Source organism: Xyrauchen texanus, chromosome 2, assembly GCF_025860055.1.
Source record: "Xyrauchen texanus isolate HMW12.3.18 chromosome 2, RBS_HiC_50CHRs, whole genome shotgun sequence".
In the NCBI taxonomy this organism is placed as follows: domain Eukaryota; kingdom Metazoa; phylum Chordata; class Actinopteri; order Cypriniformes; family Catostomidae; genus Xyrauchen; species Xyrauchen texanus.
Genome location: NC_068277.1, coordinates 16,018,048 through 16,033,831, shown reverse-complemented (window position 1 = coordinate 16,033,831; position 15,784 = coordinate 16,018,048). Strand labels below are relative to the sequence as shown.

At 35.5% G+C, this 15,784-nt stretch overlaps 1 protein-coding gene across 1 annotated transcript in view; it reads right to left on the bottom strand.

Moving 5' to 3' along the window:
- Window positions 1–938: 938 nt before the first annotated feature.
- Window positions 939–15,784, bottom strand: part of igf1rb (insulin-like growth factor 1b receptor) — a 106,974-nt gene continuing 92,128 nt past the window's right edge. Inside the window, exons 20-21 of the mRNA XM_052146603.1 lie at window positions 15,124–15,258; window positions 939–3,538 (exon numbers count right to left, since the gene is read on the bottom strand). Coding sequence (XP_052002563.1) covers window positions 3,070–3,538; window positions 15,124–15,258 — 604 coding nt within the window. The 3' untranslated portion in view covers window positions 939–3,069. The remainder of the gene's footprint in view (window positions 3,539–15,123; window positions 15,259–15,784) is intronic.

Below are 15,784 nucleotides of genomic sequence, written 5' to 3'. Positions count from 1 at the left end.
TAAATCATTTGCTTGGGCCAAATTCAATGACCAATACCAGGGGTCGTACTATTCCAATTTGTACACATCTGCATTCAGATTTACAATTCAAGTAAAAAATCTGGATATTTACTAGAATATCTTAAATCTGGATTTCAATTATTTCAAAGGATATTTCAATTGAATCAAACCAATTTCATGAACCAAACTCTTGGTTCGAATCGGTTTGAACAGCATGAAGAATATTTTGAATATTAGCTATGAAATGACCACCTTTTCTTTGGGGTTTTCCCTGGTGATTTATAAAATAGTTTTGTTTTCCAAAGGTCATAAAAATAGTTTCATACTGTACATTTGATGCACCTGATAACAGCACAAAATGATAGGGGGTTTACATACATCCGTCTACACCCAAGTTGTTTTTGTTTCAACAAATGTTTGGTTTCTGATATATTTAAGTACAATCTTCCAATGAATGTATAATGAAAATTCAAAATAAGAAAGATGACAGTGGGATTGAGAGACATGAAAGGGAGAGGAGATCAGAAAATTATACATATTGATAAAACAAAAGCAAAAAACAATTCTATATTCCAATTCCATTGCAATTATTCCATCTAGATAGGATTTTGACCGTTTCTCTAGGTGGCCAAGTTAAAAGATGGAGAAATTAAATATCAGCAAAATTCCAGCACTTTTGGAGTCAATTGTCAAAGTTGTATATTTTAGTCTCACAAATAAATAATAGACAATTTTGACCAAGATCCGATAGGAAAGGAAGCAGCTATTCATAAAATATGTCCATAAATCCGCAAATTCTCCACTCCGAGATTGTTGTTTGTAGCGTTTATGAGGTTTACCCAGATAGAGGTACCAGAAATAACAGGTACATAAAAAAGAGTGAGGTAGATAAATGTTTGATGAAAAAAAAAAAACAAATTAATAATAATAAAATCGCCAAGTCATGAAAAAAAAGCATTAAAAAAAAAAAAAATCTAAACTGTTACACTTAATCAAGTTTTTTTTTTTTTTTATTATTATTTTTTGTTTACAGTGATTATAAACATATCACAAATAGGTGAGAAACTAAATAAATAATGGGGGAAAAACAAGATCAGGATGGGGGAAAAAAAAAGTCAAAAACTGGCGCTCAGTCAACCTGTATCTTAAATGTATAGAAGTGAACCATGTTACAAACACAGCTTCTGCATAGAGATAGAATTATTGTTTATCAGGCTCTGCTTGGAAGGAAGGAAATGCAGAGTTTATATAATGTAAAAACGGTGGCAGGATCAGTCACAAATAAGGCTAAACAATAAAATAAAAAAAGTATGAAATATTGAACATAAAATAAGTTGACATTGAAATAAATTCAAGAGCATTTTTTGCCAAATCGAGTCGTCTTGTGAATATGTACAACCAAATACAGAGGAATGAATAACATAGAAAGGATCGGAGACCAAAACTTTAAAGAGTTTGACCTGAGAAAATATTTGCGCGGTAATGTGGTGAAACACATTGCCGAGCTGTTCGAGAATCACGTTCGCCGCCATTATAAAGGCATGAAGACAGAAGTACGTTAACTTGCAGGCTTTACTTTTCAAGAGAATAAACTGTATGAATCTAACTTTAGAAAAATCTAGCAAAAAACAGGAGTCATTAAACAACTTTACATGGCAAAACTCAACTCTTAAAACTCTTTTATCCCTGTTCTTCTTTTTGCAGAACTATAAGCATCATAAAATGGACTGTAGTGGAAAGGCAAAGGATTAAACCTGAAGAATCTCTTTAATATACATATATACATATATATATATATATATATATATATCACAATCACAAAAGAAAAACAAGAATAAAATAGCAGCTTTTTTCAGCACAGACACAAAGATGATCATCTGAACTGTAAAAAAGGTACAAAAGTGACAAACAAACTTTGTGCACACTTTGTGGTCCAACATACAACTGAAAGACCAATCGAGAGATGTCTAATGAACACATCAGCTCCACAATGAAACATTTTAAGATTGCAAAACTTTTGAGCTCTTTTTTTTTTAATTACCCAAATCCCTTCTAAATATTTATTCATTCATTTTTTGCAATTTTGTGTCTGTTGCATTTTTTGTCATTTTGGTGCTGTAGAGGTTGCTTTTGCATTGTTTCACAACACCTTAACTTGCTGTCTGAACTGTGTCTAACCCAAAGCAAAAAGCTTTATAGACATCTGGCCATGGATACAAAAAAGGTGAAAGCAGAACAAGAGGTAGATATCTCTCTCTTGATTTTAACTTTTTAACTAGAAGATGACTGAAAAAAGTATGCACACCAGTGTAAAAAGAGTGGAGCATCTTATTTTTGAGCTCATTCATATAAAAGGAGCAAGGAATGAGGCGGCAATGGAGTTGAAGGGACTGGAAAGAGACAACAGTATATTTGGCAACGTAAAAAAGAAAAAGACAAGAAAAATTCGGCAGGTTTGAGAATTTCTTCTCCAATATGTTGCACAGCCAGATGTTTTAAAGAGAGTGTGGAAGCCAGCGATTTTACCTTTGTACCAAGATTTGAGCCCCACAAACCCTTCTCTCTTCTGTGCTATGAACTACGTAATTTCTATGCATGTCTCTGGAGTCACAAAGACAAGGCCAAGTGCTTTGCTGTTGGATTTGCTTAAAGATATGCAGAGTGTCGTAATAATGCCACCATACCACTACTGGCTTTAATAGGCTTTTAAACCAGTTTGGAAGTGTAGAAAGTAACAAAACGTAACAAAAATTGTCAGCCTATCAGGTGCGAGGATGAAGGTTTATGGTTTTTCAGTCAATAATCCAATTTTGTTACTTCTGCAGAAATAACAAATGTTTATGTCCTCAATCGATTCAACAATTCAATCAAAATACACAAAAAATCCAAACTTTATCCCTTGAGGTATGATTGAAAATTGATTGCCTGGACTCTTAGTTATACCATTTTGTCTTTTTGTTTGTATTTTTTTTTATATATATTTCTTCTTCGAAGACCACACAGTGGCTTGACAGACATAGAGACATGTCCATGTTTCAGTCAAAAGGACGTGCTCTAAAGAAAACAGGGTCAGCAAGCCGATGACTGGGGCAAGGGCAAGGCACGCTCGTTCTTCTGGCCCCCGTTCATGTGAGCGTAAGCCTTGGTCTCGTCAAACGGGCTCCGGAGAACCATGGAGGGCCCGTTTGCCATGGATGCCGGGTGTGGGTGTTTGTCCATAGAGCAGGGGGAGGCAGGGGGCGAGGAAGCTCCAGCGGGTGTGACGGACCCCTGGGGCCCAGGGCTACATTGCTGGGGGAAGGCCGAGGAGGGGGTGAGAGGCTGCAGGCAGGTGGACGGCTCCAGAGGAACATTTTCCATGGTTCCCACGTTCTCCATGTCCAGCTCTTCGGTGTCTGGAGGTTTGTTCTCCTCGCTGTAGAAGAAGCTGGTCTCCGTGAAGCCTGGCTCCAGGTCGTCCTTGATGCTGCTGATGATCTCCAGGAAGGACGGCCGCATTTTGGGGTTGTACTGCCAGCACATGCGCATCAGCTCAAACCTGAGAGTTCACACACAAAGACATCATGAGCAACATGATCCTTGAAATATCATAATCTACATAAAATCTACCGACAACCTTGTTTTTAAAAATATTTTTGAGTGAATTTTGAGTAAATATCATGATACAAACAGTTATATGCAAAAGTTTTAGATTTGTGAAGAATCACAAATATAAATATGATTTTTATTTATAAATGAACTTCATACAAAGTGCAGTAAACAAAACAAAAAAAATTAATCAGCCAATCATTTGGCAGCAGTGCAGTGCATAATATCATGCAGATACAGATCAGGAGCTTCAATTGATTTTCAAATCAACCATCAGAATGGGGAAAAAAAATGTTATTCAACTTTCTATTCTTGGCTGACAGAAGCAGAACCTGACGTGGTCTTCAACAGCTTGTAGCCCATCCACCTCAATGTCCGATGTGCTGTGTATTCTAAGAAGCTATTCTGTTCACTACAATTGTACAGAGTGGTTATCTGAGTTACCATAGCCTTTCTGTCAGCTCGAACCAGTCTGGCCATTCTACGTTGATCGCTCTCATTTCCATCCGCAGACTTACGCTCACTGGATGTTTTTTGTTTTTAGCACCATTCTGAGTAAAATCTAGAGACTGTTCACAGGAGAACAGCAGTTACACAAATACTCAAACCAGCCCGTCTGGCACAAAAATCATGCCACTGTCGAAATCACTGACATCAAATTGTTCCCCATTCTGATGGTTGATGTGAACATTAACAGAACATCCTGACCCATATCTGCATGATTTTATGCACTGCACTGCTACCACACGATTAGCTGATTAGATAATCACATCAATAATTAGGTGTACAAGTGTTCCTAATAAAGTGGTAGGAGAGTGCAAATGGTTATACCGACTATTGTACATTGAACTGAATCATGAGATATCCATATCATCCCATCCGTAATTACAGTAAATTAAGTTGTCATTCCAAAGGCATCGTCTTCCTTATATATCAATATTCTTCAACAGGATATTGAAATTGACTTGGAGCAACTCCCTAGGCTGAGCAACAGATGGCTGTGTGACGAATCAGCAACATAAACATGCTATCAACAGTTATGTTCTAAACACAGCTGTAGTGAGTTCATAGTGAATGCTGTGGCCTACTTTACTGTACACAAAACATAGAGCCGTGATTAAATCACACTGCAAAGCTGCAGAGACCCATAAAGGAGGCCCGTGCACTCTAGCAAAGAGGAACTGCTACAGTTATGGAGGAAGACAGTAAGAGAGAGTGATCTCGCTGACACTCGAGCATTCCAGATCACCATCTTTAATTATACACAAACAAGCTAAGAATACCAGAGAAGTCTGCCGTAATAAATACTTGACTTCATCTGCCAGCTCTCTCACACACACACACACACACACACACACACACACACACACACACACACGGCCCTCGGAGCTCCAGCTTGTTTTTCCTGCATGCTACTAAATGAAGTTTCCAGCGATGACGAAGGTCAGCCTGATTTTAGCACTTCCAGTGTTAAAACTTATTTACCTTTTGAGTTTGTGTTTTTGTTTGTTTTAATATCGCTTCTTAGCTATTTAAGTGCACAGACTGATACAAAATCAATACATTATCAGAAGTATGTACAAATATGTGTAAAATATAAATGTAACAGTTTATGAAAGCTTTCATTAATATAATTTGGAAAAATGATGTCATTATATAATACTTTTTATAAAACGGACGGCATTCCGGCTGGGGCTGTCAACAAGGCTGAGAACAGATTTTGTCCACAAGAGGGTGCCGTTAATAACTTAAAAGCAAACAGCACAGTGTAATATTGCTTATTGTAAAGAACAGACCTAGCTGTTGACAAAAGTGCATTTTAATTTAGACTAAAGGTCATACAATTACAAAATCAATATATTTAGCCAGTTCATGTTCTCGAATCTTCAGCAAATCTAAATTGAGAAAAAAAAAAAAAAGTTTCAATACAGTGTTACACACTAAACCACAGACAGTGCCATGGTCCTACCGCAGTACCCAAGCTTCAAAATACCGGCAATACCACAGTGTTTTTCATAAATTACAGTTGTATGTACCATAGTAATATTCAAAGATAATAGTGGAATTCATCAAAGCTCTATTGTGAAGTAGCATTTATGGCTCAGAATCTGTCTCACCGCGGTAACGGCATGTACCTGAGCCCAGTGCTCCAATAGAGGCTGTTCAAACAGGATGCTAGACAGAGTGCAACAGAACGGAGCCAAATAAGGGGATCTCAAGACGTGTTTAGAAACTGAACTCCTTTCAACTTGACACAGCGTTTTAAAATGCATTACTTATACTGCAAGACACTGATTAGAGAGCAAGCCGCAACAGCCAAAGACCTCCACTTAAGTCATCGTCTGTGTTTGGCACACATCTAAAATTCAAATGTACATTTTCATCCAAATTTTTATGAATATTCAAATGTAGAATTTTAACAGGTGTTTTATATGACATAAAACACCTGTTCTTCTACTGTGTACATCACTGCACAGCACCTCTAGAGACCAAATATCAGTGTTATTTTACATAAGGGACAAGGCTATACATCTTTTTTACATTTGTGTTTTATTTTTATTTTCAATGAAAGTTAGTGTCTTTAATATATTTATTTACGCACTTTATAAATATATTTATATTAATATATCATGGTTACCACTTTATAAAAGCAGTAATGCAGTTAAGGCCATGCTATTTTGGTAAAATCTTGGCTAAAGGGGAGTCCACTGCGCGTCTTAGCCATAACTACATTCACAATAAAGCACAGCTTTTGTACCTTACTGCCTAAAGAGTAAATGCACATTCAACAGTTTGAAATGTCATAATTGAAATAAATAAAATACTGACTTATGAAGAATGATATTATGTTTGATTTAGTAATGATTTAAGTAAGGGATAATGTATAGTCAGCCAGTTTTTAATCACAAAATAAACCCTGACAGGGGGATCAGGACCCCGACACGAAGTACTTATTACAAGGATACTGTAATAAGTGAAATATTGATTCGCATTGAAATTATGTTATTATGTGAGAAGAAATTGCTGAACAGCTAAATTCCAACTCTGATTTTCATCAAAGTTCTGTTGGTGTTTATTCTGCGAGAATGACCGTCTGCTCATTATACAGCTTATTAAGACTATTTACCCATTAAATATATAAATGGATATTTTATAAGCTTAATTATAGAGATCGCAGAGTGATACGAGAAGTAGAAAAGATGACTCAATACCTGGATGACTGGTCTGGTATGTATTAAAATGATTGTTTAGAAATAAAAATTCTCTCATAATTTATTCACCCTTGTGCCACCCCAGATGTGTGACACAAACACAGATTTTAAGAATATTTCAGCTCTGTAGATCCTCACAATGCAGATGAATGGTACCAACATTTTGAAGCTCCAAAAAACAACTTTGAAGGTCCATAAAGCAGATAAACGAAGCACAAAAGCAATCCATAAGACTCCAGTGGTTAAACCCATATCTTCAGAAGCAGTATGATAGGTGTGGGTAAATTAATGTCTAAGGGAGGATCATTTATAATAAAAAAAGGTCTTAAATATTGATCTGTTTCTCACCCACACCTATTATATTGCTTCTGACGTTATGGATTTAACCACTGGAGTCATATGGATTACTTTTATGCTGCCTTAATGTGCATTTTGAAGCTTCAAAATGTTGGTACCCATTCACTTACATTGTGATGACCTACAGAGCTGAAATATTCTTCTAAAAATCTGCGTTTGTGTTCAGCGAAAGAAAGGTGGCATATGGGTGAGTAAATGATGAGAGAATTTTCCTTTTTGGGTGAACTATCCCTTTAAACTCCGGATGTGTGGTTGTTACTAAGAAATATGAACACGCTAGATGGCACAATTGACCAATCAGAATCAAGTATTCTAGAGACCCGTGTAAAAATTAAAGTTATTAAACAATGCTTCCGAATAATAATAAAAAAACATTTTCCACTTTCAGTGGCTTTCACTTTCCTTTAAATTTTGCAAACTTAGTTTTTTGGCCTTTTTTTGCAACTTATACTGAAAGATATGCTATAGAAAAAGAAATTATTGAAATTATAGGGAGAGAAATTATTACATCGAGAAACAATGCAAGCTGGACCTGCCGCATGAGCAGCATGGCCCAACGCGTTTGAGCATGTGTGCTAACCGCAAGACCACTGCTCTTATTTATTTTCCAGTATTAATGAATAACTGGACTTCTTTTACAAGGTCTCTACCCAATCTAAAAGGCAACTGTTTTAATTCTGTGGCACTTGGCACTGTGAGTCTCAGCAGCCCTTCACTGGCGTATTAAAATAAGAAAGCAGCAGCAACAATAAAGCAGCACGTACCACCCCAAAACCCTCCCACATGACCTCCTTCACTCCTGTTCTGGCAGCTTTAAAGAGCACTTCATTCTTCTCGGCACTTATCTCAAACAGTGTTAAGAGGAGCCAGGCGTGAGCCAACCACAACAAAGATCCTAAACCAGAGCGCTGTGAGATGAAGATGAGGCACAATCCAACCCAAACTATTGAGCACTTCCTGTCAATGGTAAAGTGCCTGTAAAGTGCTATTACTTTCAGAACAATACAGCATTGTTTATTTGTTTCACCGAAAAGCAAAGAAAAACAATATGCTTTGTGAATATTTATTTCCTTTATAAAATAAAAAGGTACATTTTCTGTGGCTGGTGGATATATATAAAATATCTACAATATATGCAATATTATGTTTGTTTCTTAGCCTAGATCCTACTATGCAAAGTAGCATATTGGGTAGTAAGTTCTCTCCAGAGTTTCTGGTCTCATGCGATGGTCTCTGCGTCATCCCATGTGGTGTTTAGTGTCTTCAGGTCTTGGATAAACATTCTTCTCCACATGTTTCGGGGGCATCCTTGTTGACGTTTCACTCCTGGTGGCAACCATCTCATTACCATCTCGGGGATCAGATGGTTCTCCATCCGAAGAACGTGGCCAGCCAATCGGAGTCTCCTGCAGGCGATGATGATGTGGAGCTTGCACGCATCACTCCTTTGGAGCACCTCTTCATTGGTGATATGATCGTAACATCGTAGGTCATGTGATTATGTTTGTTGGCAACATGAATTTAAGCAATATCAAGAATATAATATGCAATGAATAAACAATTCAGTTTTGGCCCTCGACTCTTCCAAAGATAATGCCAGTACATTGCTGTAGTTTCACATTCACACAACTCATTTTTATGACAGATGATTTGATTATTTCCAACATAACAGTTCTTTGAACAAGCCGTTTCAATTAATCGGTTCAAAAACTCAATTATTTATTTGCAGCATAACAAGGACTAAAATGTTTTTGTAAAAAAAAAAAAAAAAAAAAATGTATATATATTAATGATTATTATTATTATTTTTTTTTTTAGGTAAACAGTCAAGAATAAAAAATTATTATTTTAACAAAATATTTTACTACTTTCTTTGAACATTTATTTGTATTAATATAATCAAAAGGCTGAACATTTTTGATATAAGGATTTATCTTATAACAGAAGGATGGCTCTTGAATTTGCTCAAATTATTTATTTTTATTTTTGTTTCAATGAACATTTGTGTGTAATATTTTTGAAACATTTATATTTAAATGTTACACTTATGTTTAAAGTTTCTTTTAATAAAAACCCTTTCATAATAATAACATAATAATACTAATAATTATTATTATTTTACAATTATTATTTAATTAAATTATACATTTTTTCTTACCAGATGAAGCTGAATTTGTTTTTTCACATTAACTGTGGAATATGTTGTTAACTTTGGTTTGTCTTGGTATTTCTGATATTAATATCTGCCTGAAACAGAATTTTCATTCATCTGTTCATGTATAACAACATTATTCTGTAGGCAGGAGATGTCAAGCAAAACGTGAAATGTCAAGCACACATTTTTCAGTGAATAATAAATACAAATTCAAGCATTAAAATAAATATAATAAATCAATATAGCCTACAAACTTCCTATAAGTCTATCAGGAATTTTTACGATAGGTCTTCCAAATGGACAATGACTCAAAGCATACCTCCAAAGTTGAGGCAAAATGGCTTAAGGACAACAAAGTCAAGGAATTGGAGTAGCCAGGGGCGCAAATTTCATCAAAATGTTGGGGGGGAACAATAAACATAACAATTCTCAAGAGCAATTTTTGAAGGGGACACCAAGGTTTTTTTTTTGTTGTTGCCCGGTTTGCATTTGTATTATTTTATTTCTTAAACAATTATTTTAAGAATATATCATTATATTATTTACAATACACATATTTTAATGATATTTTAGGGGGGGACAACCCTCAGATGGGGTCAGACCCCGGATTTCCCTATGGAGTAGCCATCACAAATCCCTGACCTCAATCTGACCTGACCTCAATCTCACAGAAAATTTGGAGGAAACCTGACTCAGTTACACCTGTTCTGTCTGGAGGAATGGACCAAAATTCCAGCAACTTAATGTGAGAAGTTTGTGGAAGGATACCCAAAATGTTTGACCTAAGTCAATTTAAAGACAATGCTACCAAATACTAACAAAGTGCATGAAAACTTCTGACACACTGGGAATGTGATGAAATAAATAATATCTGAAATAATTAATTCTATCTATTATTATTCTGACATTTCACAGTCTTAAAATAAAGTCAAGATCCTATCTGTGATCTGTAATTCATTTTGAAGTCATTATTCGTGCCTTTCCGATTAGGGTATTTGGCTTTGAGCAAATACCTATTCATTGAATCCAAGTCATTATTACTTCGCATTGTTACTTTGGTCAAAATGATGGTTCATCTGATTTATAAAAAACAAAAACTCACCTTTTTAAGCCATTTTAGAAGAAACACACAAAAATTAAAACACATTATCGAATTATCTGAAAGACATTGTCTTTTTAGCCAAACTGCCCAGCCCTTTTTTTCATTTATATCTAAACTGCATTGAAAAGTGTCTAATGAAATGAGAGTGGTGTTATGCAGCAAAAAAAAGAAAAGGAAAAAGTTAGGCTTCATGTGAACATAGCTATCCCTTACATCAAACCCCGGCTTCCTTTTCATCATACCACACACTCCTACCTACCTTCCTGATTTAATGTTATATTATTAAAAATGTGGTATCCCTGTCACCACACTGTTCTTTGGCATATGAGTGCTGCCAGTTACCAGCAACACACAAACACAAAGATGAAGCGAGCTAACTTGAAGCCAGACGCATCCTAACTCATTCTAAGCCAAAGAAAACCCTGAGCTTGGAGGTTCTCACAGATCAACAAATTGTACTTATATTTAGAGCGCAACACCCACTGGCAGCATGTTAGACTTAGTAGCTTTAAAATCCAAGACAAATAATGTTAGAATCAAAACAAATAAAGGCAGATTTTAAAAAATTGTTCAGTAAATACCATTAATTCTCAAGCTAATACAGACTGCCATTTCAGTTCTTGTTTCAGCTTTTGTAATGAGGCCACCTGCACACATCATACAGTAGGTGGCAGAATTTCTGTTTCTTGGTGAATGTCATTAAACCTCATATTTACCCCCCAAATAATAATAATAATAATAATAATAATAAAGCATAGTTGCAAGCAGCCATTACTAAGGATGCACAGATACCACTTTTTCTTTTCTGATCTGATTCCGATATTGGAAATATCAGTATCTGCCGATATCGATCCCAAGCCGATACCAGTGTTGTTGTTTTTTGCATAATCAGTTTAGAATATCTTTACATTATTGTGGGGAACTACTTGGGAGTACTCTTTAATATGTAAAGAACATCAAAACTCTAGCTACACGTTATTTCAATATAAATTTACAGCTTATTAAGAAACACTTTATTATTAACTATTATACTGGATATTATACAAGTCATTTTTCAAACAATTGTTTACAGACAGATTGTATCACTTTCATTATATCACAGTTCCAGTGGGTCAGAAGTTTACATGCACTAAGCTAACTGTGCCTTCCAGAAAATTATGTCAGGCCTTTAGGCAATTAGCCAGTTAGCTTCTGATAGGCTAATTGGAGCCAATTGGAGGTGTACCTGTTGATGTATTTTAAGACTTACCTTCAAACTTAGAGCCTCTTTGCTTGACATCATGGGACAATCTAAATAAAACAGCCAAGACCTTAGAAGAATATTGTGGACCTCCACAAGTCTGGTTCATCCTTGGGAGCAATTTCCAAATGCTTGAACGTTCCACGTTCATCTGTACAAATAATAGTGCGCAAGTATAAACACCACGGGACCACACAACCATCATACTGCTCAGGAAAGAGACGCATTCTGTCTCCTAGAGAAATAAATCCAAGAACAACAGCAAAGGACCTTGTGAAGATGCTGGAGGAAACAGGTAGACAAGTATCTCCACAGTAAAATGAGTCCTGTCAGGAATTGTGAAAACTGTGTTTAAATGTATTTGGCTAAGGTGTATGTAACGTCTGACTTCTGACAACTGTATGTTTAATGGACTATATTACCTTCATATCCGACTTTAATCTGACAAACCTTATATTGTTTGAAAGCTACAAGTCTCTAGCTTTGAAATATGCCCACTGTTTTGCGATCTGAATGACATTATTACAGAAATGCATTAAAATACTGAGTGGATTTTAAAACATGCATCATGTGAGCGGTATTACTTATTGCTGGAAAGTCAAGCATCCAATCCATGGTAAATGTCCACAATTGAAAGTAGACTTGACCATTTTATGAAAATAGAGGAAACCCCCTCCCCCACCGATCATCCTTTGCTTGCGTTATCATGTAAATTAAAATGTCTATTATCAATAAAATATTGATTATAAAACTTATTTCATCAATCAACATCGAGGTCTTGAGGTCTCTGCTATTCTGGTGAAACGTCCGTGTTGTTTGAGCCCACCCACGAGTCTCTCTGTAATTCACAGGTAGAGCTGTCAATCAAACCAGATTAAAGGCTCCATGGCCTCTCCAAAATGCGCATTGGTGGTTTCAGTGAATACATGCAGCCAATGGATCGCTAGTCAATATTTGATTGACAGGCCATGTAGCCATTGGTATGACGTTTCTTAGTTACATGGGTTGGACTGGCTCATTCCAGAACAGTGATATCATCCTAGTGCTTGTTTGAATAGAGAACCTAAGGCTACCATTACCAGAGGTGGGTAGAGTAGCCAAAAACTGTACTCAAGTAAAAGTACAATTACTTAAAAAAAATATTACTCAAGTAGAAGTAACAGTGCTAACATAAATAATTACTGGAGTAAGAGTAAGAAAGTATCCAATTAAAAGAGTACTCAAATACTCAATTGACTTCCTTTCCTATGCAGAACACACATTCAGTTTTTTAGAAGAATATTTCAGCTCTGTAGGTCAGTACAATGCAAGTGAATGGGTGTCAAAATTTGTAAGCTCCAAAAGGAAATTCAGGCACCTTTAAAGTAATCCATACGACTCCAGTGGTTAAATCCATATCTTCAGAAGTGATATGATCGGCGTGAGAGTAGAAGTTCTTCGCCATCAGGGGGCGATAAGCAGAGAAGAATGTGAATCACCATAAACACAAGAAGAACAATTTGAAAGTGATCTGTTTCTCATGTGATCAAGTGTCATTCCATTGCACTTTCCCCAGTTGAAAGGTGAAAATTCTCAACTCTCCAAGTTGAATGGAATGCTTCATGAATCATCATTACAGCAACAACAATACGGAGCATCATGCTTTCCCACAGGAGCAAACACTTGGAGACACACACACACACACACACACACACACACACACACACACACACACACACACACACACACACACACACACACACACACAGCAGGCGAGTGTTTCAAACAGCTAGAAAGAGCGCAGCTAAATGGTACAGAATGCAGCATTTTCAAAACTGAAAGCGATTTGAAAATAGACGGTTCAAACAGTCACGAAAATAACTGGTGCACGCTTACCAAGATTACTACGGTAACCTGAAGGAAAAACAGACAGATGTGCGTTGTGCCCATTTTTTCATTGAATTGTGCAGCGAACCTTCACATAATGATAAAATATGATGCATTATATTTTGATAATGCAATCTTTTGTACATTTAGTAACAGATTATTTTATAACAGCCAATAAAAATGAATAGACAATACACTGGAACAACAAGCAGCCAAAGACATTTGTCAGGCATGTTATTATATATACAGTTATGTACATGTCATTGCCCCTCAAGTAATGGAGTAGACAATATGACCAAAAATGCCCATCCCTAGTAGCTAAAAAGCTAAAGTTAAATGCACAGGTACTGATCAGTGTGAATGAATGGGCCCTTCGGATCATTTATTATTTTATTTAGTGGTGTAAACAAACTATTATATCATTTATGGCCGAAAAATATAATATGTTTGATAGAAATGTGAATAATTACTGGCTTCCACTGCTAACAATACTTCCACTGTGTATTATAAATGTAATTATAATAAGTACTGCATTTTATATACTATTTTGCAATAAAATAGTGTGTCCTTATGTGGTTTGAGTGTGTTTCTGAAATTAGTTTTTCCCCAAATTTCTGAAATTACTTTTCATTCTTGCACCAATGGAGTTCTGATTTCATCCTGTAGTCACTTTAATAAAACAAAAGTTAAATAATAACTTTATAAAATTTATATATTTTCATATATATTGCATTGTATATGTCACGTGTGTATATATATATATATATATATATATATATATATATATATATATATATGTATGCATAAAAGTATACTTTTTAGCTGATTTTAATTTATGCTGTTTAAAGGAGCACTCAGTAATTTATTCCTAATTAAAAAAGTTAAACTTCTAAAGACATGAATTATAATTTTGCAATATACACCGATCATCTATGTTGGGTGATCGTTGTATGTAGGAAATCAAGACAACTCACATTAAAATGAAGGTTCCAGTCATATCAGTAACCTGCTGTTTTATTCTACATGGAGAGGGTCCTCACATGGGGGCTGGCATGTTAGAATCACATGACCAACCAAATACTACTTGCTTAATCTCAGTCACCGTCCTGTTATTTGACACTTTCACTCATTGATTAAAGTAATCATGGCTGACTGTAATACTACATTTCAACAATGGCATCTGAAACTGAAGACTATTAATTTTAAATGATGCTGCATCCAAGCTGCTAGGTGTCAGTATAAGTCCAAAATGACACAATGACAAAAGTTACTAAGTGAACCTTTAAATTAAATAGTTATATTACAAGTCATCTTGTAATATGATAGTGCAAACTACTGTACTACAATAATAAGCAACTGAGAATAATGAGAATTCAAAATATTGTTTTCCATACAGTATGTTCGTTTGATGTAATGAGGAAAAGTGCTTGATTGTCATGCAAATAATGCACAATCGTCCAAAAATAGGCTTCATTATTTTTTTGCAATCCTTTTCTTTTGATCTTGGTGTAAACTATGACCCAGACATGTTCTTGTGAGATTCATCCTTTTACAACAGCTCTTTTGAAGACTACCAAGTAGAAATAGAAGAGAGGAGACTTACAACATATCAGGGCAGTTATCTGGTTTGTCGAGCAGTCCTCCCTCCATGACAAACCGCAGTACCTGCTCATTGGACAAGCCCTGATAGGGCTGCTCGGCAAGGGTGGCGATTTCCCACAACACCACTCCAAAGGACCTGCCCACAGAGGACAAAGACAGGTTGGTATATATCTATATTGGTACAGAGTAACAAAGTGTCAACATAAGCTAGCTATAAAAGAACAAGCATCAACATGTTACTCATTTTCACTTTGTTTAACACTTAAAAGAACAACGGCCACTAATAATTTCTGAAAGATATACCAAATAACTTTATTTAATGATAAAAATGACCTTGCTGCTAAAAACTTTTTTACACTTCCTATGAATTGTCTTGAATGAAAAGTCTTGATCAATAGAATCGCTATCTGATTGGGGTATAAACATTCCATTAAAAAGTTTAAACAAATTAATCAAAATGAATCATGGTGAATGGTACATTAAAACAACAATTCAAATATAATCATAATTATAATTACTTTATACTTTGTCTCAAAGAACATTTGAAAAAAAAAATTGGTTAGTCATCATTCATTTAAATGATTAAATATGTATATGTTAAAATATTCCTTAGAAGACACATCCTGTTCCTGTTGCTGACAGCACAATGCACGAGTGTTTGT